Source organism: Suncus etruscus, chromosome 3, assembly GCF_024139225.1.
Source record: "Suncus etruscus isolate mSunEtr1 chromosome 3, mSunEtr1.pri.cur, whole genome shotgun sequence".
Lineage (NCBI taxonomy): Eukaryota > Metazoa > Chordata > Mammalia > Eulipotyphla > Soricidae > Suncus > Suncus etruscus.
Window position 1 is genome coordinate 13751187 of NC_064850.1, and position 24378 is coordinate 13775564.

Genomic DNA, 24378 nt, shown 5'->3' on the forward strand with positions numbered 1-24378 from the left:
GATTCTTCCTGAAGCCTGCGTGTGAGTGAGTCTTGATTACGCCGACTACCTGGGCCTGAAACTTGCCAGCTGGATGGGGGATGAAGCCACGTGGCTGGGGCCTAAGCACAAAGGCCTCCATCCACCGCCATCCAGCCCCATCGTTAATTATTTCATGCTACACAAGGATGCTCCCTGATGGGTGACTGTCCCCAGACCCTCGCTCCGGTACAAAAGGAGAGATTCTGCAGGAGTGGCACCAAAGCATTCCAGAAGAACAGTTGGAGCAGGTTCCCTGGGAACCCCTGCGTGCCAGCAGCAGCAATCCGGAATCGGGGAACCGGGGTGCAGCAGCCGCCCAGCCGTCCCCGCTGCCGGCGCCCCGTGGGGACCTTCTGGCACGGGAGCCAGGCTCTGCGGCCGGAGGATGCGCTGATTGGCGCGCGGCGGGCCTGGCGCGCTCACCTGCACCCCCCTAGCCAATCGGGGCCCTTAGAATTGGGGCTCCAGCGGGAGGGGAGGGCGATGCCAAGGGCTGGAGGAGTTTCTATCCTGCCCTGCTTGCCCGGCCCGCTGTCATCCCGGGCGGGAGCTGCCCGGCAGTGAGCCCCCAAGGCGCGCACTCCGCACCCCAACCTCTCCAAGTCCCCGCGCGCTCCGACGCAGCAGATCCAGGCCACGGAGCCGCCGGGACGCGCCCCGACAGCGCCCCGAGAAGCCCACCCGCGCCTGGTCCCGGGCAGGGGGTGGTGGTGGTGGTGGTGGGTGGCAGCCAACCCAGCCGAGGAAGGATGTTCACCTCCAAATCCAACTCGGTGTCACCCTCGCCGTCTCTGGAGCAGGCCGACCCCGACGCCCTGGACATCAGCACCAAAGTGCAGCTGTACGGAGTGCTGTGGAAGCGGCCCTTCGGGAGGTCATCGGCAAAGTGGTCCCGGAGGTGAGTGCGCCTAAGACCCCCAAACACACCCTTCATCCACCTTGGGTCCCCTTGGGACTCTCAGCTTTTGTGACCTTGGCCTCATCCCGTTTTTATTTCCCTCTCAGCTGCCCTCGGCTGGTCTGTCCACCAGGGGCTGATGGAGCCAGGAAGGGACCAGCAGCCTGGGGGAAAGTTGGGTGAATTCTCTCAGGCAGAGTTGGGGCGTTGGCTGAGGGCTGTAGAGAATAGCCCGGGGGGGGGGGGGGGGACTACAGCTGAGCCAAGCTGAGCCAGATTCTGCAGAAAAGGGAGAAGGCCCTCCTATACTTCTGGGACCCCACTGCTAATGCCACCTACTTCAGGAGCACCCCCATTAATACATTAACACACACACACACACACACACACACACACACACACACACACACACACCAGCCAGAGAGCAGCCTAGATCCCATCTCCATCCCCCAATCCACAGCGTTGAATGAGCTGGGCCCTGAGTTATTCTTTTGAGTTTTGAGATGAGTGACACCTCTACTTGCATTCAAAGCTTTCTCCTAGCTCTGCACTCACAGTCCACTTCTGCAAGACATGAACCGCAGAGAGAAGCCGCTGGAAGGATCTGTGACTTTCTGGCAGCCGAGCTTTGGCAACCTTTCTGTCCCCAGAAATATGTATTTTTTTTAAATCTGGACCAAAGCTTCTGCATAGAGGCCTTCTCTTCTGAAGGCACAGAGGCCAGAAGAGGGGTGCCAACCCGAGGTGGAGATGGGGGCTGGGTGTAGGAATTCATCGTCCTGCAGGATGAGTGATGGGTTCTGTTCTAGGGGTGGGGACTCATGTTTTCTTGTGTGTGTGTGTGTGTGTGTGTGTGTGTGTGTGTGTGTGTGTGTGTGTGTGTGTGTGTGTGTATGGCGGTGGGGCGTGGGCTCCTCCAGAAAGTCTTTCAACCAGTTCTGGGTCCCCTAGACAGCAGGATCTCCCAGACCAAGCTCACTTAAAAGGAAGAGTGGAGCCGATGTGTGGAAGGGGCTATACATAGCCTTGTCCTGGAAGGGAGCTTGGGTATCTGGTGCCAGGTGTGATGTGTGGGTAACTTCTGGGCAGTTTTCACCCTCAAACCAGCCTCAAGTCTGAGAGACTGAGCTGGAACAGTCTGTAGATTCAGACTCCTTAGATGGAGACCTTGCAAGATGCTTGTGGAGAGGTCCCCTTCCTGCCTCAGGGAGCATCTGCTCTGAGCAAGAGATTGGGGCCACTCAGAGAGCCCAAATGTTGTCTTAATATAAATGAATGAGTCCTATTGTTGGTAGGGGGATGGTGAGGACTTTCTGGGCTTGACTAGGTTCCTGCAGCCCCTACAGCCTGGCAGGTCTGAAGGTTGCAGGGTGAGGGCGGAGAGATTCCCAAAATCAGTCAGATGAAGTTTCAGGAGTCAGCCAGCTTTATTTCCGTCTCTACCACCATGTATATCTCCTCACATGGCCTCTATACCAGCAGCTACTTCTCCTAGCAGCTTTTCTCCTAGCTACTTTTCCAAGCAGCTACTTCTCTCCTCCTTCTGGCTCTCTCTGCCTCTGTCTCCCTTTCAGATGCTTTTTCCAGGCTTCCTAACTGGCTTCCAGGCTGACTAACTCCCTTTGCTGATACTACTGCTGCTGAATCTGTTGCCGAATTGCTGATACTAAATCTCTCTCTGTTGAATCTCTTTAATTCTCACTTCCACCAATTCTCTCGCTTCTGCCATTCGCCTCTCTCACACTTCTCTAACTCCTTATCCCCTCTTTCCTTCCATGCAGACTCCTCTACCCGTTCTGATCATTCAGGTGGGATAAATAAGAAGTTGAGGGAGGGGATACCCACACCCCAGGGCCCAGGGTGATGCCAGCACTGGCGTTCTATTTTGTTTTGTTATTGTTGTTGTTGTTTTGTTGTTGTTGTTGGTTTTTGGTTTTTGGTCACACCCAGCGGTGCTCAGGGATTACTCCTGGCTGTCTGCTCAGAAATAGCTCCTGGCAGGCACGGGGGACCATATGGGACGCCAGGATTCGAACCAACCACCTTAGGTCCTGGGTCGGCTGCTTGCAAGGCAAACGCCACTGTGCTATCTCTCTGACCCCACTGGCATTCTATTTTGATGACTAATGGGCCGCATCTCCCAGAGCCAGAGCAGATGGAGCTGGTGTCTCTGGTCCCACCTGTGATCCTGCTGCTGCATCTCCAACAGTGGCTCCTTGATTTCAAACCCTGTTGCTTTCTGATCCCCAAAGGGGTGCTGGGGAGGGCCTTCTAGGACTGTGTGGTCCGCAGTTCTGCAGCTTAGTATCTTCCCAGGGTATGAAGGCCTCTTGTGTATTCCAGACCATTAGCGGAATGTCCCTCAATTCCCCTGTGCTGCTCAGGGCTCCTGCACGCTCCCCTGGCCTGGCTGCTGGCCTTGATGGGATCCTGGCTCATGCTTATTATTATGACTATGATTGTAACCATAGTCAAGGCCAGGAGCATATGGTCTCCAGGACATGTCCTCTGAGGACCCTCAGGAGTAGAGTCTTTTTTTTTCTGCACAGTTGATTCCAGAGCTGAGAAAGTGCATAGGACAAAGGCCAGGAAGCTAAAAGCATGATATGAAAGCCAAGAGAAGCTTGGATATCTTAAGCACTCCACCCACCAAATCTCTTTCCCACAACCAGGCAAAGTCATTTGGAGTCAGAACAGTGAACATGCCCTATGAGTACTCCTTCAGGCCAAGCCCCCAACACTCATACAAGGTGATGGTTCCCTTCTTTTGCAAGAATTTGGGGTGCAGAACAATAGTACAGAAGTTAGGGTGTTTGCCTTGCAGGCAGCCAATCCAGGTTTGCTCCCCCAGTAAGGTCCCATATGGTCCCCTGAGCCCTGCCAGGAGTGGTTCCCTGAGCACAGAGCCAGGAGGAGTAAGATTTGAGTAGTGCTAGGGCTTAAAAAAAAAAAAAAAAAAAGCAAAATGAACAAGAAAAAGAAAGAATTTGGGGGCTAGCTCTGGATAGAAGGCTCAAAGTCTGAGCCTTTGCATGCTGGAGCCCTGGTTTTCCTTCCTATCACCACAGCATCGCCCAAGCACCTCTAGAGTGATACTTGAGTGCTGATCTGCGTGTAGCCCACCCCCCAGGCACCACCACGTGTGGCCCAAAAATAAGAATTCTGGGTGTACCACAAAGCAAGACCCCATACCTGAAACAGCTAACATTTCAGCTACTGTGGTCTCAGTCGGCATGCATGGTTCTAGAAACACACACACACACACACACACACACACACACACACACACACACACACAGTGAATGATGAATCTTGGATCGATGTCAGAGCCTGCCAGAGAGGTCTGGCTATAGAGGGAGACAGGATGCTCCCTCACTTCCCAGCAGGGCCCCCTGGGCCCAGTTCCCCATTTGTGAGATGGTGCCTCTAGGCCCTAGAGTCTAGGGCCTCAGTTCATTAGTGGCCACAGGAAAGCTTGGGGAGGGGGCCTCTGGGCAAGCCACCACAGAGCCCGGCCATTAGGCTGATCGATACCTGGGCGGGTGCCTGCGGGGAGGGGGCCTGCAAGAACTCGGGCTGCAGAATAGCCAATGGGCAGGATGGAAGTTCTTTGGCAGCCAGTGGCATTCTAGAAAACCTTTTACTCAGTCTCTGTCATAGGACTTGTGCCTTCAGCTGCCTGCCCCAGTGGCCCTGCCCTTCCTGGAGCAGGGAGATGACCTTGAGGTGCCCCCAACTCTGCTTTTTTGGACAACAAACATGGCTTGAGAGATAAGAGAAAGGGAAAGAGGCAAGAGGGGGATCTGTGCTCCCCAGTCTGAGGGGCCCAGCCTGCCCTCTGAACACTGTCTGCTCCAGCTGCCTGTGGAGCTCACTCTGTATTCATGGAGAGTCTGTATTCTAGTCCCTTCCAAATCCTCCAGGATCCTGGGGGAGGGGCTCATACTTGTTCCTCATTTCTGGAGCCCAATCCACCGATCGTTCACTTTTGGGGACCCCACCTCAGGGACCTAACATTGTCTGCCCAGGGCCACGGAGGTCACAGCTTAGGCCGCAGCCTACCAAGGGCAGAGAGGAGGTCTGGGTAAGTGGTGGGCACATGTTCATGACGTTTTGGGGAGAACTTTTCTTTGAGGAGGAGTTTGAGGCCACATTCAGCTGTCAGAAGCTGAATTCAGGAGTCATTCAGGAGTCAGAAGCTACTCCTGGATATGTGCTCCGGGATCATTCCTGCTGGTGCTCAGAATGGAACTGGGGTCAGTGGCATATAAGGCAAGTGCCCTACCTGTCTTTCCAGCCCTGGGAAGTCTGTCTTTCTGCAGAGATGTGGGTCTGAGAGGGTGACCCACCTTGGAGCATCACTTCCTAGAGGGGATCCTGTGATATTGTACTTCCCCGAAGCACTGGGTTTACTCAGGCACCAACCAGACTCAGCCTAACTCTAATACCCAGGTCCTTCTTCCTGTTTCCCAGAGAAGTGTTCACACCTGACTCTGCAAGGTGCCCCCATGTCTGCCTGTTCTCCTGCCCCAACTGGCCCAATCAGTAATGGTTCTCTGAGCATTTAGAGGCAGCTTGAGTGAGTGGAGGGAACTCTTAGGATCCCTCACTCCCAACCACCCCCCTTAAGTGGTTGGCTTCACTCTGGATGACACAGCCACTGTAAAACAAACTGATTCCTTTTGTCAAACTTCATTGGGTCGAAGAGTGACTCACCTAGGACAGGTGAAGAGGCCACGCCCACTCAGTTGCCTCAGTGGCTATCCAGGTTCTGTTTGAAAGGGAATCTGAACAGCAGCCAGACCCCAGACACAATACTTGCAGGCAACTTGGTCTCCTCACATCCAAAACTTGGGTATGGTCCATCCTTTCTTCTTTCCCTGCTGAAGCAGAGGTGAAAAGGGACCCCAAGGTTTACAGGCTGGATCTCTGAATTCTGGCCCCAGATACGCCAGTGTCTCATCTACACTGGGGTGAATATTTTTACTTGGACCCGGCCAGAGAAATAGTGGACAGAGTCCTTGCAGCTGGCTTGGGTTCCATCCCTGGCTTCCTATATGGTCCCACTAAGCCTGCCAGGAGTTAATCCCAAGTGCAGAGCCAGGAGTAAGGCCTGAGTACCATCAAAAAAAAAAAAAACAAAATAAATCTCCCTGGACCTTAAATTGTGCTCTGGGTCTGACTCTATTCCAACACAAAGGGGCAGGCCGAACTGCAAGGCCTCACTTTCCTCGCCCTGTATCCGCACCATTAGCTGTGTTACACACCATACTCATCTGTACTGTATTGTTTGAAGAATCCTGGCCACAATTTGCTTGTTTGAGCCACACCCAGTGGTGCTTAGGGGCTGTTCCTGAGGGACTTGGGGTCTCGAGATCGTGTAGTGCTGAGGATTCAACCTAGGCCTTCTGCTTGCCATCTGATGTGCTTATATCCTTCAGCTCTCTGACCCTTAGATTTCACTGTTTCTGGGTCACTTTGTAGGGTAGATTCTTTGCTGACCCCCTACATCTCAGACTAAAGGCCAGACAAGAGGTATCTGGGTGAGGTATGGGTCAAGTGCCCAAGTAGGTACCCAGCATGGACAAGGAGACACAGGGGAAGTGTCATGTCTACCCTCCTTCAGTCCCTGCTTGCACCTTGGTTCCCAGGATACTTTGGTCATCTCAGTGGTCCTTGCTGCCCAGCCAGCTGTGGAGCTGGGCTCATTGCCATCCCCCTGTCCCTTCTCTGCACCCCCTGGATTCTCCTCTCACACCAGCTATTTGTGAATCTGGCAGACTGTGAGGAAGGGCAGGTTCAACAAGGAGGCAGGTGGCAGAGGCACTGCCATCACCAAGGACTGAGCACCTTCAGACTGGGTGTCCTTGCCCTGATCACTGAGCCTCCCAGGTACCAACAGAGCCTACAGTCGGAGGACATTGTGCTCTTTCTTGCCTTTCCCATTGCTGCATCCTGCCCTCTCCCATAGTCCTCCTCCTGATGCTCTCAGCAAAGTGCACCAGCTCTGAGTTTCTCTCACTTTATGTTCAAGTTTTACTCTTGATGGTGCTTGAAGGACCATATCGAGTGCTGGGAATTGAACTGTGGTCTGCTGTATGCAATGTAAATGCCGTCTCTCTGGTCCCAGGAGTGCTCTTTTTAATTTAAAGTTGTTTTTTTTTTTTTTTTTTTGGTTTTTGGGCCACACCCGGTGATGCTCAGGGGTTACTCCTGGCTGTCTGCTCAGAAATAGCTCCTGGCAGGCACGGGGGACCCTATGGATCACCGGGATTCGAACCAACCACCTTTGGTCCTGGATCGGCTGCTTGCAAGGCAAACGCCACTGTGCTATCTCTCCGGGCCCTAATTTAAAGTTTTTATTTATTTATTTATTTATTTATTTATTTATTTATTTATTTATTTATTTATTTTGCTTTTTGGTTCATATCCAGAAGTGCTCAGGGTTCTGCATTCAGAAATTATTCGTTGCGGCTGGAGAGATAGCACAGCGGTAGGGCATATGCCTTGCACATAGCCAATCCAGGAAGGACGGTGGTTTGAATCCTGACATCCCATATGGCCCCCTGAGCCTGCCAGGAGTGATTTCTGAGTACAGGGCCGGGAGTAACCCCTGAGCACCTCAGGGTATGACCCCCCACACACACACAAAACAAAACCAGTCAGTGTTGGGTCCTGGGATCACACCCCTCAGCCTGCCAGAGTCTGGCTGAATATGGAGCAAAGACTGCCTGAGATGACCCCATTCCTTCACCTCATTCTCTGCCTCTTTCAGGGGCCAAGTGGAGGAGGAGCATGAGGCTGAATACACACGCTATGTGCAGGACAAGTAATGAAAACCTGAAATCTTCTCTACCAAACCATTGCACAATATTCCTGACCGGAATAAGTTCTCAAATCAACATCAGCTGTCTGTTTCATATCCCATAGGACCCCTAAAGGGCCTGAATGCTGTGGTCCCAGTTCTGCAACACTCATTATTACCTCTCAGTCTTTCTAGAGTCAGGCACATTCTCCACCCCAGGGCCTTTGCATAGGCAGCTCTTCTGCTGGAACCTTTTCTCCTTCCTCAAACATCAGCCATGCAAGTTTCCTGTGGTGTGGTACCAGGGATAGAATTCAGATCTCATGCACATAAAGAATGTACTTTTCAAAAAAAAAAAAGAATGTACTTTTCCATTTAGCTAAATCCCTGGCCCCTAACCAGTTTCTATCTGACTCCTCTGTTTATTTGAAACTCTTTTTCCCTGGTTCTTCCCTGTCTTTTACCTGCTTTATGTTCCTTCCGATCCAAATTCGTATAGAGCAGAGCATTTCTTTTGAACTCAGTTGGCCTCCCCACACCGTATTTCCCAAGGGAAAGCCCCACAGCTCTACCCCAGCACTGAGAGTGGTGTCTGGCAGAGAGTTCAGCAATTCTTTGAGGAATCAATACACGAATCCTCATTTTCCAGCTCCCAGAGACAAATATTTGCACTCCTACTAGAGAGGGGGGCTTCTGCAGGCAGTGCAGAAACAATAAGAGCTGGCCCAGGGCCAGAGCAATAGCACAGCAGTAGAGTGTCTGCCTTGCAAGTGGCCAACCCCGGACAGAGCCCTTTTCGATTTCCAGCATCTCATACGGTCCCCTTAGCCTGACAGGAGCAATTTCTGAGCCCAGAGCCAGGAGTAACCCCTGAGTGCCACCGGGTGTGGCCCCCCCTCCTCCCAAAAAATAAGAGCTGGCCCAAGCCAGGGTAGTGTGGTCCTAGATATCTCACTGTCTCCCTTTTCCTCACCTGGACCAGTCCTAGGTCCCTGCTCTTGAGGACTGGGGAGGAGCTCAAGGAGGAGCAAGAAGGAAGAAGGTCTGTCATTGTTCTGATGCTGCAGGTGTGAGCTTGGATGGAACCTATTGGGTCCTGACATGAAAGTGGCCACCTGCCCTCTCGATGTGGCTTCCTTGAATGGTGTAGACAGGGCAGAAGCAACAGGGAGCACCTCCTCTTCTGAGCAGCTGGAGTCCTTGCGTGTTCAATTTCTGTTCTCGTGACCTCCTACAACTGTCCATAGAGTCACAGCTGGTAGGCAGTGCTCCAGCTGGGGGTGCAGCTATGCCCAGAGCAGGCTTTCAGAAGCCAGTGGAAGGGGCACCAGAGCCCTCTCCCCCACACACACACTTCACACCAGGGGAAGACTTCTCTGGTCCTACGTAAGTTGTCAGAGTACCAGGCTCAACCCTATTTGCTCCTCACAAAAAGCATTGGTATCGCCTTTCTACAGGAAAATAGAGACTCAGGTAGGTGCATGTACCAAGGCCTCTAGCTGGGACGTGAAGGGCAGTGGAGTGGTTCTAAATCAGGCTGGGAGGTGGGGATACAGGTCGTAGACCATGCCTAGCACAGGAGACTCTGCGTTTGATCCCCAGAGCACCGTTTAAAGTAATCCTAAACCCTGAGCATCACCACGTGTGGCCAAAAAACAAACAAAAAATGAAACCCTGGGGCCGGGCGGTGGCGCTAGAGGTAAGGTGTCTGCCTTGCCAGCACTAGCCTAGGACGGACCGCAGTTTGATCCCCCGGTGTCCCATATGGTCCCCTAAGCCAGGAGCAACTTCTGAGCGCATAGCCAGGAGTAACCCCTGAGCGTCAAACGGGTGTGGCCCAAAAAACCAAAAAAAAAAAAAAAAAATGAAACCCTTATACAAAAGAACAGGAAATGCTGAAGAAATAGAACAGGAATTAAGGCACTTGCTTGGCATGCTTGGCATGCAGCTAATCCCCTCTACTTCATATGATCTCCAGAGTCCCTACTCCAGGAGTGACCCCTGAGCATCACAGGTTGTGCCACCCTCCAAAAAATACATCCATAAGAATAATGACAAGAAACAGGTGGGACCATCTCCCTAGGCTCATAGAACTGGAGAGGCATGGCCCACCTTCCAGCCCCTCAGCCCCTTCACCATGAAACAGACCAAACCACACTTGGGGGTGACAGGGCGCAGAGGACAACTAATTGCTTCCTCGTAAGATGAGCAGCCAGTGTTGAAAAACAGTCCTTAGGATTGCCTTGGATGGTGGATGGAGGCCTTGGTTCGTAGGCCCCGGCCACATGGCTCCATCCCCATTAACCAGCGGGTCTGGGTCCAGGAAAGCAACGGGTATTGAACTCACTCACAGGCAGGCTTCACGAGAGATAACATCTATTTTTTTCTTTTTTTTTAGAGCTCAATGGGTAGAATCAATGGAAGGAAGAGAGGAAGGGTGGAAAGGAGGGAGAAGAAAGGAAGGAATGGAGGGAAGGAGGAAGGGAGGGAGGAAAGAAGGAAGAAAGGAGGGAGGAAAGAAGGAAGGAAGGGGGGAGGGAGGGAAGAAGGGAGGGAAGGAGGGAGTGAAAGAAGAAGGGAGGGAGTCAGGAAAGAAAGGAGAAAGGGAGGGGAGGGAAGGAATGGTGGAAGGAGGGAATGAAGGAGGATGGAAGGAGGAAAGGGGAGGGAGGGAGAGAAGAAGGAAGGGAGAAAGGGGAGGGAGAAGAGAAGAAGGGGGAAGGAAGGGAAGGTAGACAGGGGAGGGAAGGAAGAGGAAGAAAGCGAGGGAGGGAGGGAGGGAGGGAGGGAGGAAGGAAGGAAGGAAGGAAGGAAGGAAGGAAGGAAGGAAGGAAGGAAGGAAGGAAGGAAGGAAGGAAGGAAGGAAGGAAGGAAGAAAAAATGGAAGGAAGGAAGAAAGGAAGGAAGGAAATTCTTAACTATTTTCCTGGCAAGGAAAGGTGTTGAGTGAGAGATAACATCTTTATTCAGCCCTAGCCAACAGGTGTGGCTGCTAACCATTTACGCATTCAGCCTGCATTCTTGCTTCTCCCTCAGCCATAGCTCTCCATCCAGGTAAATGCCAATTCCTCTCCATCCTGACCAAAGACCAAAAGACCTTAATCCTCTCTGGTCAAAGCCTTATCTAACCTTTCCAAGACTCCTCCCAGGAATAGGCGGGGTCTTGCAGGTAAGATCAAGTTACCTGGTTAGAATGGGGGGTGGGGCCACAGGCCAGGTTGTTTTTTTTGTTTGGTTTGATTTGGTTTTTGGGTCACACCCGGCAGCTCAGGGGTTACTCCTGGCTCTATGCTCAGAAATTGCTCCTGGTAGGCTCCGGGGACCATATGGGATGCTGGGATTTGAACCACTGTCCTTCTGCATGCAAGGCAAATGCTTTACCTCCATGCTATCTCTCCAGCCCCCAACAGGCAGTTCTCACAATAGGGAGAGCACAGACATGAGGTGGGTGTTGAATGGTGGGTTGTGCGTTCCACAATCCCCAGAGAAAGAGAGGAATTCCCATGCCCCCTGTCTGGATAGGACAAGAGATGCAAGTCCAGCAGCAATCCCAATGCAGGAAATAATTCACACACAACTGGAAAGGTATAGCAGGCCAGAAGCTCACACTGCAAGCTGTTCACCCACAAGCCAGTCGCTCCACCATGTGGAACCACAAGCCAAGATGGCAGCTCCTGGGCCCGGAGAGATAGCACAGCGATGTTTGCCTTGCAAGCAGCCGATCCAGGACCTAAGGTGGTTGGTTTGAATCCCAGTGTCCCATATGGTCCCCCGTGCCTGCCAGGAGCTATTTCTGAGCAGACAGCCAGGAGTAACCCCTGAGCACCGCCGGGTGTGACCCAAAAACCAAAAAAAAAAAAAAAAAGAAAAAGAAAAAGAAAAAGATGGCAGCTCCTCCTCCAGGTCTCCAAAGCATCCTTTATTGAGAAAAACTAAGCCCAACCCCAAGGGGAGGAGAAAAAGCCAATGAGGAGGCAATGGGGGAAACATCTTTTTAATAAGAAAACCAGGGACTGAAGAGATAGCATGGAGGTATGGTGTTTGCCTTTCATGCAGAAGGACGGTGGTCCCCTGAGTCTGCCAGGAGCAATTTCTGAGCATAGAGCCAAGAGTAACCCCTGAGCGCTGTCGGGTGTGACCCAAAAAAAACAAAACAAAACAAAAAATACTGGGGCCAGAGAGATAGCACAGCGGTGTTTGCCTTGCAAGCAGCCGACCCAGGACCTAAGGTGGTTGGTTTGAATCCCGGTGTCCCATATGGTACCCCGAGCCTGCCAGGGGCTATTTCTGAGCAGATAGCCAGGTGTGGCCCAAAAAAACAAAACAAAACAAAACAAAAAAACAAAGGAACCGATTGAGAAACATCTAATTAGAAGACAGTATGAGGACCAATCCAAAGGCCTCTACCAACAGGTGGGGTAGGGACAAAGGATCCCTTGTGGGACCGAGCTGCAGTAGGGAGCTCAGAGCTGGCCTGGAGCTAAGGCCGATGGGCTACATGGGAAAGCATATGGCTAGTGCTTACCAGCCAACTCAGCTGCCCCCCAAGGGAGTCCTATGGGCACTTGGTAGTCTCCTCTCTGGTAGCCTGAGTCTCAGGGCCCCAGAGTGTTAGATGCCCAACCTAGATGCCAGGGAGACGTAAGGGAGTGTATGGTCACTGCAGCTGCAGGCCTGGCTCCCAGGCCCAAAACACACTAGTCCATGGTGAGTCTGCAGGTCTGGCCCCTCACAATGGTGTATCTGTTTACTCTTCTCCTTCACCTTCAGGGGTGGAAGGTTAGGGCTCAGGGAGCTAAAGAGACTGGAGGGGAAAGACCCTGTGCCCTCTTAATGACTTGTAGCCACTGATGTCAGAGCTGAGCTCAGTGGGGTTGGCTTCCGGCAGTGGGCCAGGTCCAATGGGCCACTGACATGGATGTCGACTGAGTAGATAAGGATTCTTTGACCCAGGCTCAACCCCCATCATCCCATATGGTCCCCTCAACACTGCCAGAAGTGGTTTCTGAGTGCAGAGCCAGGAGTAACACAGGTCTGGCCCCTCAGAGAAAGGATGGTCCAAGCGGGGTCCTCAGGGGCTCCCCCATGTAAGTACAGGGTACCATCAGATATTTTTATCCCCAGAGAACTCACCCTTGCTATTCTGGTTGTCCCCATCCCACCCCACCTTTGGCTATAGGTTTTTCATCATCAAGGAGAGCTTTCTGCTTTATTACTCAGAGAGTGAAAAGAAGAGCTTTGAAACCAATAAATACTTCAATATTCACCCTAAGGTGAGCAGGCCATTCCCCAGGGAGGGGACCCCAAGGGGGTGTCTTAGGAGGGGAGGGCACAGCCTTGTTCTGGTCTAACAAAGCATGGAAAACAAGCCCCTCCTGGAACTCTCTGTCTTGTTCTGTGCCCCCTGGGCTGCCCCCACCAGCCCTCACAACCTTCCTTGTCCCCCGCTCTGGCCTGGGGCTCAGCAAGACTGACTTTCTCTCAGGGCTTCCCGAGGCCCAAAGTAATAAGATGGTGGATCAGGATTGCTTGTTTCGGTCCTTTCTCAGGGTGTCATTCCTCTGGGGGGCTGCCTGGTAGAGGCCAAGGAGGAACCCAGCATGCCCTATGCTATGAAAATCTCCCACCAAGACTTCCATGTGAGTAAAACCCTCCCCAGACCTGGCCACGATTTCTCTACTCTGCCCCCCCCACCCCCCCACCCCCACCCCCACCCCCCGCCCAGGCTTGGGAGCATCCCCTCCAGTGGCCAGGCCTGGGAGGAGATGTCTATGCATGCATTGGGGACAGGGAGTTTGGGGTGGAGGTGCATGGCTGCTACTCAGGGTCCTTGCTGCTCCTTCTGGCAGGGGAACGTGCTGCTGGCTGCTGAGTCAGAGTTTGAACAGACCCAGTGGCTGGAGATGCTGCAGGAGTCAGGGAAAGTGTAAGTGTTGAACCCCAGGGCATGGGGGTACAGCCTGAGGGGCCTGCATGGGCAGGGCATTGGGTGGGTGGGGTTCACCTGAAGGGTCTCCTGCAAGACACTGAGGGTCCAACAAGCTTTGTTTGGAGTCACAGTTGGCTGGACTGAGTACCCCAATTATTTGGACAAGTCTGGCATCACTCGTGACCTTGGCTACCTCCTTATACCCTTCACCTTCCCAAGCTCGCAATGAGCCATAACTGGAACCAGGGCAAGTGCCCAACACGTGAGATCCACAGTCCATCCCAGGCCTTTGCACATGAAACCCTGGTCCAACTCCTGCTGATGTAAATGAGGCCAAGCTGTGAGTTCAACCAAGAACACAGTAGGTGTCCTGCATCATGTCCAGGAAGCAGCCAGAAGCAATGTCTTCTCTGGGTCCTGCCAGCCTCCAAGAGCAGACCTGAGCTGTGAGGGCCACCTGTCCCAGGTCATGGGGAACTGGACTGAATGCAGCTGGGTTTAAGAGGAGCAAAGATGGGGATGGGCAATACAAAACACACATGTTCTCTTTCCCTCTCTCCTTCTGCCTGTTGCTTCCATGCTCTTCCTTGGATCCATCTGCCCCCACCTCAGGACTTGGAAGAATGCCCAGCTTGGAGAAGCCATGATCAAAAGCTTGGAGGCCCAGGGGCTGCAGCTGGCCAAGGAGAAACAGGAGTATCTAGGTTGTCTGGTGGGATGATGGACGGGGAGCCCTGGCACTGGGGTGCGGGGGGACATAGGCATTAGTACTAGTTCAGCCCGGATCTTCACCCAGCCCAGTCCTGAGCTATAAACTTTGTCCTTGGGTACTCTAGCCTTTCTAGCCTCAGTGTTCTGAGAAGTGGAGACAGTGCTGTGCTTTGAACAGAGGCAGAGGGAGCCAGGATTGTACTAGCAATGGGCAGGGGGCATGGCCTGAGTGAAGTTCCGATTCAGGTCCTGCCTACCATGCTTCAAGCTAGCCTCCATTCTACCTGAAATATGATCCAGGGGAAACAAAGAGCTAGTCAAGCCCTAGAGCACGTGTGTGGAGTATTCAAGGCCCTGGGTTCTTCCCTGGCACACTACACCCTAACCAGCAACAATACTGCCTGGTGTAGTTCTTATGAAAAGAAAAACAACCTAGCCCCTTCACCTGCTGCAGACACCCCTCTCTAAGACTTTTATTTTTCTGCCAGGAGCAATTTCTGAGCCTGGATCCAGGAATAACCCCTGAGCACTGCCGGGTGTGACCCAAAAACCACACACACACACACACACACACACACACACACACACACACACACACACACACACGAAAAAAAAGACTTTTATTTTTGTATGTAAAATTTTCAGAAAATCTTAAAAAAAATTTTTTTGTTATATTTTGGGCCACACCCAGCAGCATTTAGGGATAACTTCTACCTCTGTACTCAGAAATTGCTCCTGGTAGGCTTGATTCCAAGACATTTTTGTTGTTATTGTTCCCCTAGACTTTTAACCAGACCATTTAGAGCTGCGGGTAACCAGTAACCAGTAGTCAGTAGCCAGTAACCCTGGCGATGCAGTTTCCAAGGATGACCGTGCCATGGCCTCCTAAATGTTCAAAGCAAGAACAATGATGGGGATAGAGTAGCTACTTCGGTTATTGGGTAGGGCAGGACTGCCCTCCTCCTTAGGAAATGGGGGATTCTAAGGGGGTCCTAACGATGTGTGTGTGTGTGTGTGTGTGTGTGTGTGTGTGTGTGTGTGTGTACTTGCTTCGGCAGATAAGCTGATGGAAGAAACAGAGGAACTCTGCCTTCAGAGGGAGCAGAGAGAGGTAGGCACACCCCAAAGCTGTCAACTGCGCCTGAGGCTGAGATGTTCCCATCATTGCTCAATACATTGCATGTGCTCAACAGGTTAGGGTGTGAGTTGGTATCATTGGGTCATTATGCCCAAGAACTGCTCAAGACCTGATGCAGCCACTGTCACTAAGACAGGGAGAGACAGACTTACCTATTTGAGAGAATAAATCTAGGGCAGCTGTGAGCCGGAGGAAAATTTAGACTCTCAATCTAGGTCTTTAGCCACAAAATGAGGACAGTGGAGATGCATTGCATACAGGCCTCGTGCAGAGCAAGAGCAAAGTCCCCTGCCTCTAGGGGTTTCTCTGTATGATCTCCTTGGCTTGGGGGTACAGAATGGGGGAGCTCCTCCCTGGGCCCTAGCTAGTGCTCACAGTGGGGGCTGCTGTGGGCAGGCAGGAGGAAGGACCCAGACCTGTATTTGTGTGCTGGCTGTGTGCTGGAGGCTGGGAACAGCACTCGCCAGGTTTTTCTGTCCAGTTTTTTCCTTCCTTTTTTGTCTTTGTTTCTGTTTGGGTGGCAGCACAGTGATGTTCAGCAGCTACTCCTGGCCTTGTGCTCAGAGATCACTTCTGGTTGTAGTTGGGCACTATATAAAGTGCCAAGGATGGAACTGCAGTTGGCCACTTGCACTGCAAATATCTTAACCCTGTACTCTCTCCACAACAGTCTTCTTCCCTTTTCCTTCTTTCTTTTTTTGTTTTTGGTTATTTATTTGTGGGCCACACCCAGTGGTGCTCAGGGGTAACTCCTGGCTCAGCACTCAGAAATCAGTCCTGGCAGGCTCAGGGGACTATATGGGATGCCAGGGATCAAACCCTGGTGGGCTACATGCAAGGCAAACGCCCTGACCACGGTATCTTTCTATCTTTCTCTCTGGTTTTGTTGCCATACGAAGCCGTGCTCATAGTTTACTCCTGTTTCTCTGCTCAGGTGATGATCACAAGCTCATGAAGTTTTGGGGAAAACTTTTTTTTTAGTTTTGATTTTTTTGGAGGCCACACCTGTCAGTGCTAAAGGTTTACTCCTGACTCTAGACTCAGGAATACACTCCTGGCAGGATCATAGGGAATGCCAGGGATAGAACCTGGGTCAGCTGCATGCAAGGCCTTACCTTCTGTACTATCTCTCCAAACCCAGAACTCCTTTTCTTTGAGAGGGGTTTACAGTCACAACCCAACAGTGCTCAGCGACTGCTCCTGGCACTGTGCTCAGGTTTCATTCCTGGTGGTACTTGAGGACCCATATGTGGCATGAGGGACAGAATTGGGGTCTGCCTGTAAAATGCAAGCACCGAAGCTCCTATGCTAGCTCTCCAGCTCCAGTTTTCCTTTCCTTATCTGCATCTGTTTCAGGGGCCTGCCTGTCCCCTGTGCTGCTCCATCTCCACTCCACTTCCTAGGGATCAGCAGGTGTGGTAGTTGGGGGTACTGTCATGGAAAAAGGCCTCAGTGCTAGACAAGATGGAGCATCTCTGGTCGCAGAATCAGCCCAGACAATGAGGGGAGATTCAGGATCTAGAGTCAGGAAACCCAGAGCTGCATCTTCACAGCTGAGCCAATTAACCCCACTGACCTTCTGTGTCTCAGTGGCAAGGCGCTGATGGAAACTGGCATCTGTGCCTGCCTCGCCCCCAGCCCTGGTGAGGTTCTGGGGGCATCACTTTGCAGTAGGTGGTGCTGACTCCCTCCAAGAGGCAGTGAGTGCAGGAAAGCCCTTCTCAGAAGAAAGATCATCCCCTTCTTTCAGTGCAGGCCCCTCGAGCTGGCTCCCTATGGCCCCATCTCTTTCTCCTGGGATGGGCAGACTGCCTGCCTCATCTAGCCAAACTTTGAGTGTTAAGTCTTGCTCGTGGGCCAGCAAACAGGAAACCAGTATGGCCTAGGCCCCAAGTACTCCTGCCAGAACCCAGAAACCCAGAACCTTGGAAAGAACCCCTATCTGGGTGAAGTTCTTTGTCGACCTCCCTGAGGGACTGTGACTTCACAGCCCTATCTCCTGACCTTCCCTTGCATCATTGCTCCACTCTCTGGAAGCATTTCTTTTTTTTTTGTTTTAGTTTTGGGGCCACACCCGGTGACACTCAGGGATTACTCCTGGCTCAGGAAACCATATGGAATACCGGGGATCAAACCTTCATCTGTACTGGGTCAGCTACATAGAAGGCAAACAAATGCCCTACCACTGTGTTACACTCCGGTCCTGGAAGCATTTTTTTTTTTCCCAGTGGAGTTGGAGCTGACTTCTAGTGTCTGCTCTCCATCCTTAACACCAGCCACACAGGTATTAGTGAGAGAAGACACATGTTTTCTGGGGTAGAGGTGAGGAAAGGCTTTAGGGGCAGAGGGGCTGGAGGGTCTGTACCAATACATACACCACCTAGGGCTGCAAGAACAAAAGTCTGGCTGCTTTAGGGTTGCAAAGTGTAGATTCTGCTTTAATGGGCACAGGTTCCTCAGAAATGGGGAAAGAAAGAAGGAAAAGGAATGATATTCATGCTGTATAGTAACTTCTTAATAGAGAACTTTTAAATAAGTAGTAGGAATTGTGCTCTCTGAAGAAAGTTCACAAAGGAAACATTATCCTTTGTTGAATCATTGTCCCCAGTGGGGAAAGGGAAATCCCATGCCCCCTATCCAGGGAGGAGAAGCTGAGCAGCTGGTCCGGTAGTAATTCCCTGCAATAAATAATCCACACAGATATGGAGGTTTTAGCAGGCAAGAAACTCACACTGCAAGTTCTTCACCCACAAGCCAGTGGCTCCACCACATGGAACCACAAGCCTAGCTGGCAGCTTCCAGCTAAGGTCTCCTGACTAGCATTTATTGAGATCAAAATCAAAGCCCCAGGGCCGGGCGGTAGCGCTAGAGGTAAGGTGCCTGCCTTGCCTGCGCCAGCCTTGGACGGACCGCGGTTCGATCCCCCGGTGTCCCATATGGTCTCCCAAGCCAGGAGGGACTTCTGAGCGCATAGCCAGAGCGTCACCGGGTGTGGCCCAAAAACAAAAAACAAACAAACAAAAAAAAAATCAAAGCCCCACCACCCAAGAGGAGGGGGGGAAAGGCAGATGAAAAGGCAATGGGGGAAACAAGACCAACTGAAAACAATTAAGATACAAATGAGGACTAATTCAAAGGCCTCTATTTACATCACAATCCTTAACCTCATCATTAACTAACACAGCTGTTCAAATTTTCAGGCCTTTTTCATTTTTTGAGCAAAGAGACACACCTGACAGTACTTAACAGGTCATGTAAATTACATGATCAGCCCATAGAACCAACTCTCCAGCCCCTCTTTTCAATTTTAAAGAAAATAATTTGGTTCAGGACCAGAATATGCTGTTCAGTACAATGAATAGGGAAAATGCCCTGCACCTGGCTAACCTGGGTTCAATCCCTGGTATCCCATATGGTCCTCTGAGCACTGCTAGGAGTAATTCCTGAGTATAGAGCCAGGAATAACCTCTAAGCACTACCGTATGTGTCCACACACACACACACACACACACACACACACACACACACAAAGTAATTCCCAAGTAGGGCCGGAATGATAGCACAATAGATAGGACATTTGCCTTGCACATGACTGACCTTGATTTGATCCCTGGCATCCCATATGGTCCCCTGAGCACCTCCAGAAGTAATTCCTGAGCACCGCCATGTATAGTCAAAAGAAAAAAGCAATTCCTGAGTGTAGGACCAGGGTAACCCTTAGCATCACTGAGTGTGGCACCAAAACAAAGCAAAACAAACTATTGTTCTTACATATATTTAATTTTTAAAATAGACTTATTTGTTTGTTTTGGTTGTGGGGCCACGTGCAATTGCATTCAGGGCTTACCCCTGGCTCTATGCTCAGGTCATATGGATGCCAGGGATTGAATCTGCGTCAGCCGCACACAAGACAAGCACCTTACGAGCTGTACTATCAATTCAGCCCCATCATATATATATATATATATATATATATTTAAAATATAGGTTTATAGCAAATATTTAGTTTCTTTGCCTGCTTTTATAGAATGTAGGGATTGGGGAAAGGTGCAGAAGAGTACATTTATTTTTCAAGTCAAGTCAGAACATTCCCATGGAGGAAGCTATACTACAGGTGCCCTTGTGGTAAATCCCCAGGATTGGAAGCTCTGGTCTGGCTGTTTCCTTCAAAAGTTATGGTTTAGCACTACAGACAATGACTTGGGTTGGACAACCTAGTATGTCTGGAGCCTAGAGTTGGTCTTATGCCAGAACACTTCAGGGGTAAGGTCTCCTTGTATTTAGGCCAAGGCTTTTCCTTTCCATGTCCCCCATATTTTGCTGGGCCTATGCAAACAACAATTGCCACTCTAACACTGTTTTGCTGTACTTCTTTAACTCTTATCCTTTAAAAAAAAAAGAAAAGAAAAGCTTATTTAAAAAAAAGTTATGGTTTGGGTCAGAGCTAACTGAGAAAGAAGGTGTCTGGGAAGATGTGGTCATTGGCCTCTTGGCTTCTGTATTGGCAGTTATGTTCTAGCACCACAATTGTCATAGAAAGGGGACCTAATATACCACAAGAACAAATGCAAAAGTAAGACAGGAGGGACATACATGCTGACTTGTGCATAAAAGTTGGTGAAAACATTTTGGAGTATGTTTCTGCTCATTGGGGTTATCTAGCCAGAGCACAGTTACAGAGTCAGCCTTGGCTTCTTGCCTAGGAGACTGGAGTGAGCTGGTGTCCTCCAATTTTTCTGTATAATGTTGTTATTAGTATAGGGCCATTAAGCAGTTAAGGGTTCACTAATTCCTGATAAAGGATCTGGGGTACTTGGAAAGTCTAAGGCACTGGTTCTTTGCTGGCCTTTGTTCTTTGTTGTATTTTTGTTGTTGTTCATTAACATTGTACCTTCATTGTTTTTCCATATAATTTAACATTCAGAATTTTAATGACCGTGAATGGATTAATCATACACGAATGAATGAAAATTCATTGAATGAATTTTCTATTTTTTTTTTTATGTCTAGCCTAGTTTCACTGTTATAAATTACATTCATGGCCCAGAGAGATAGCACAGCGGTGTTTGCCTTGCAAGCAGCCAATTCTGGACCTAAGGTGGTTGGTTCGAATCCCGGTGTCCCATATGGTCCCCCATGCCTGCCAGGAGCTATTTCTGAGCAGACAGCCAGGAGTAACCCCTGAGCACCGCTGGGGTGTGGCCCAAAAAACAAAAAAAAAACCCCAAAAAACAAAAAAAAAAAACCAACAAAAACAAAAACATAAATTACATTCATGTACATAAACCTTGATCATCTTTTATTAGAGAGGAGAGTCCATGCCCAGTGATGCTCAGGACTTACTCATGGCTCTGTGTTCCAGAAGTTACTCTTGACAGGGCTTGGGATTCTATCTAGGGATCAAACCAAGGTCTGCCACATGCAAGGCAAGCATCTTACCCGCAGTACTATTTATTGATATTTCATTGTTTGGGGGCCATATCCCTAGGGGCTCAGAACATCGTTTTGGCAGCTACTCAGGGATCACTCCAAGCAGGCTTTGGCAATCACATGGGGTGCCGAGGATAGAAACTGTGTCAGCCAAATGCAAGGCAAGCACTTTACCTGGCCTCCACTTTGGTCTCCTCTTTCACTTAATTTTTGAGGGGAAGGGACCTTGCTCTTGCTTACTACTGCCTCTGTGCTCAGGAATCATTCCTGGTGGTGCCTGGGAGACCTTATGCTGTGCTGGGGATGAAAGTGGGGTCAGCTTCCCACAGGAAAGGTCAGTTTCTCCCTCAGCTCCATAGATTTACAGGGGCTTCCTCTTCACAGAGTCAGTCTGACAGAACCATAGTGGCCCTGGAGCCATGGTCAGTGGAGGGCAGAAGGGGACAGGTCACATCACGCTTTGTCTCTCAGAGGCCTCATCCCTGCTTCATTAGCCTCAGTGAGCTCCATGGCCATGTGCCAGGAGGAGGTAGCACGAGGACAGCATAAGCAGATCTTGGAAGACCATTAATGAGCTACATTAGTGCCCCTTATGATCGGAAGGAAAGCGCAAGTTGGGGGATAAGAAGTTTAAGGATGGCAGTGTTGGAAGGATTTGGAATCAGTTGGTCCATGAGTCCATTCATCTCTGCTCATCCTCAAAAACGCCATCTGCTTCTCCCAGGAGCCCCATGACCTGGCTGGGTTTCCATCATATTGGAACACAGAGCCCTGAGTGAAAACTGAGCATCATTGGTTTGAGAAAGAAAGATCTAAAAGTGGGCCCGGAGAGATAGCACAGCGGCGTTTGCCTTGCAAGCAGCCGATCCAGGACCAAAGGTGGTTGGTTCGAATCCCGGTGTCCCATATGGTCCACCGTGCCTGCCAGGAGCTATTTCTGAGCAGACAGCCAGGAGTAACCCCTGAGCATTGCCAGGTGTGGCCCAAAAACCAAAAAAAAAAAAAAAAAAAAAAAAAAAAAAAAAAAGAAAGATCTAAAAGTAATATACACTGGCAGTGCAGAATGGGTCAGAGAGGAGATATATATTTGTAGCAAACCTCTAGCCAAGAGACATTTGCCCTCACCAGCTGCCATTGACCCCAAGGTACAATTTTGTGTACACGTTTGCATTTTGGAAAGGAAGGGACCAGCCTAGCCTTATAAAGTCTGTTTTGGACTTTGGGGTTCTCATGTTCCAAGGGGATTAAGCTTGGAGGAAGCTGTAATCTCTTGAGAACTGTTTCCCAGAAACCCAGGGAAATAGGAGAACTTAATCTCTAATATGTGCCTAGGAATGACCTTTCTTTGCCTCTTCTAACAAGTGTCACTCCAGGGATATTGAATGGAAAGATACAAGCACCTCATTTTTCTTCCAGGACTTGAAGGCTGTCCAACAGGCTACAGGAAACAAGTGACTTATTCCCTAGGGAGGAGCCATCTAGAATTATCCTCACCCCCAGTTGCAATGATCTCAGTTAGGATCATTTCTAGACCCACTCTTCCACATGTCAAATGTGTGTAACCTTGACCCAATTTCCAAGCTTGGTCTAGTTTATGCCCCAGAGAGGCTAAATACTAGATAAAGGGGTCCCCCTGAGTAAGAATGAGGGGTTTCTGATGTCCAGGATCCTTTACTACTCCTGACCCTTCTCTGATTCTCTTTAGGAGCTTGAACGGCTTAACCAGGTGCTGGAGGCTGAGAAGCAGCAGTTTGAAGAGGTGGTACAGGAGCTAAGAATGGAGCAGGAGCAGATCAAGAGGTGATGTGGTGACCCTGAGAGGCCCAGGAGGAAAGTCCCCTTAGGGCCATGTAGAACCCCCCATTCCGGACCAGGCCTAGAGAGGTCTCCACAGTTACCACTAAATGACTCTTGCCAGTGCCCCAGGCCTGGAACTGTGCCCCAAAGGAGCTGCTGATTCCCCACAAATGGGTCACTTCTGCCAACAGGAGCATGAGGCATGGGACAATGATACAGCCACTTCCCTACCAACCCCTTCTACCCCAGAGGCAGAGGAAGGCTGGTCTGAAGATGTTATTAGTCAAGACCCCCCCCCAACATTCTGTCTTTCCTGCTCAGTTATTTTACATCTGGCTATTGAAATGGGATCTTTAATTCATGTGTGTTTTGCACATGCATTTTCACATTATAATTCTCTAACAGAATAAGAACAATCTGCAGGTAGAGCATAGAAATCTCTATTTTCAAAATGCTTCCCAGGTGATCTGATGTAACCTATCCAGAAATTGGAGACTAGTGCTCTGGAGGGGGTCAGGGGTGGTGGTGTTCATCATTGGCACTGTTGCTATGGGCCATTACAAGTACCCAAGAAGACTTTTCTTGTAACAACCTTATTATTCATATAATAAGTGCAAGTTATTAGATATATATTTTGGGAAAGTGAGAAGCTCACAGGCCATTTTGAGAACCAAGAAGCTGCTCATTCAGATCTAGCCCACAGCATAGAATTAAAGATAGAGCCTTTCCTCAAGGGTCTTACCACCAACCTTGAGCCCATCAACCCAAAAATCTGTAATCAGGTGCTAAGAGACAGAGTGGAGGCCTCCGAGGACTTAAAATCCTGTGTGATCCTTGTGGACTTAAGAAGATGTTAAGGGGCCGGAGAGAGAGCATGGAGGTAAGGCGTAAGTGGTTCGAATCCAGGCATCCCATATGGTCCTCCGTGCCTGCCAAGAGCGATTTCTGAGTGTGGAGCCAGGAGTGACTCCTGAGCACTGCCAAGTGTGACCCAAAAACAAACAAACAAAAAAGATGTTAGATAGGGGCCAGAATGATGGCATAGAGGTAAGTAAGGCATTTGCCTTGCACGCAGCCTACCTGGGATGGATCTGGGTTTGATTCCCAGTATCCCAATGGTCTCCCGAGCCCATCAGGAGCAACTTCTGAGCACAGAGCCAGGAGTAACCCCTGAGTGAAACTGGGTATGGACCCATAAAAAGAAAAGGAAAAGAAGATGTTAGATGGAGCTGTGTCATGAAGGAGCATGGAATTTGGGTACTTGTGTAAGAGAAGGGAAGGTCTTCCAAAAACAAAAGTTAAACAAGGCCCACAGGCTTGAGAGATCCAGACTTAGAATAAAAGACAAGTACTTTGTCACCCCAAGGAAGGGCCTCAACTATATTCCATTGTTCGAGAGCATGTGGGCTCTAGCAAGCTGGTTTTTTAAATAGCTTTTCTTGAGCTGTTCAGAAAAGATGGGGTGAAGCTGGCTCCCCCTTCCCTTTGTTTCATTCATATTTCTCTGCCTGTGGGATGGCCCTGAGTTCAATTTAGCCCACATAAGTAGCTGGGTGGAGTGACAAACCGTGTATACCTTGGGTCTCTCTACACGTGTTGTCAGGAGGGCTGGAGCCATGGCAATAGTGGTAGGGCATTTGCCTTGCAGA

At 50.3% G+C, this 24378-nt stretch overlaps 1 protein-coding gene across 1 annotated transcript in view; it reads left to right on the top strand.

Moving 5' to 3' along the window:
• The first annotated feature begins 514 nt into the window (after positions 1-514).
• The window catches only part of PLEKHD1 (pleckstrin homology and coiled-coil domain containing D1), a 29398-nt gene continuing 5534 nt past the window's right edge, over positions 515-24378 (top strand). The window contains exons 1-7 of the mRNA XM_049770400.1: positions 515-919; positions 12904-12997; positions 13274-13363; positions 13574-13650; positions 14266-14357; positions 15423-15475; positions 22638-22732. Of these exons, the coding sequence (XP_049626357.1) occupies positions 771-919; positions 12904-12997; positions 13274-13363; positions 13574-13650; positions 14266-14357; positions 15423-15475; positions 22638-22732 (650 nt within the window). The 5' untranslated portion in view covers positions 515-770. The remainder of the gene's footprint in view (positions 920-12903; positions 12998-13273; positions 13364-13573; positions 13651-14265; positions 14358-15422; positions 15476-22637; positions 22733-24378) is intronic.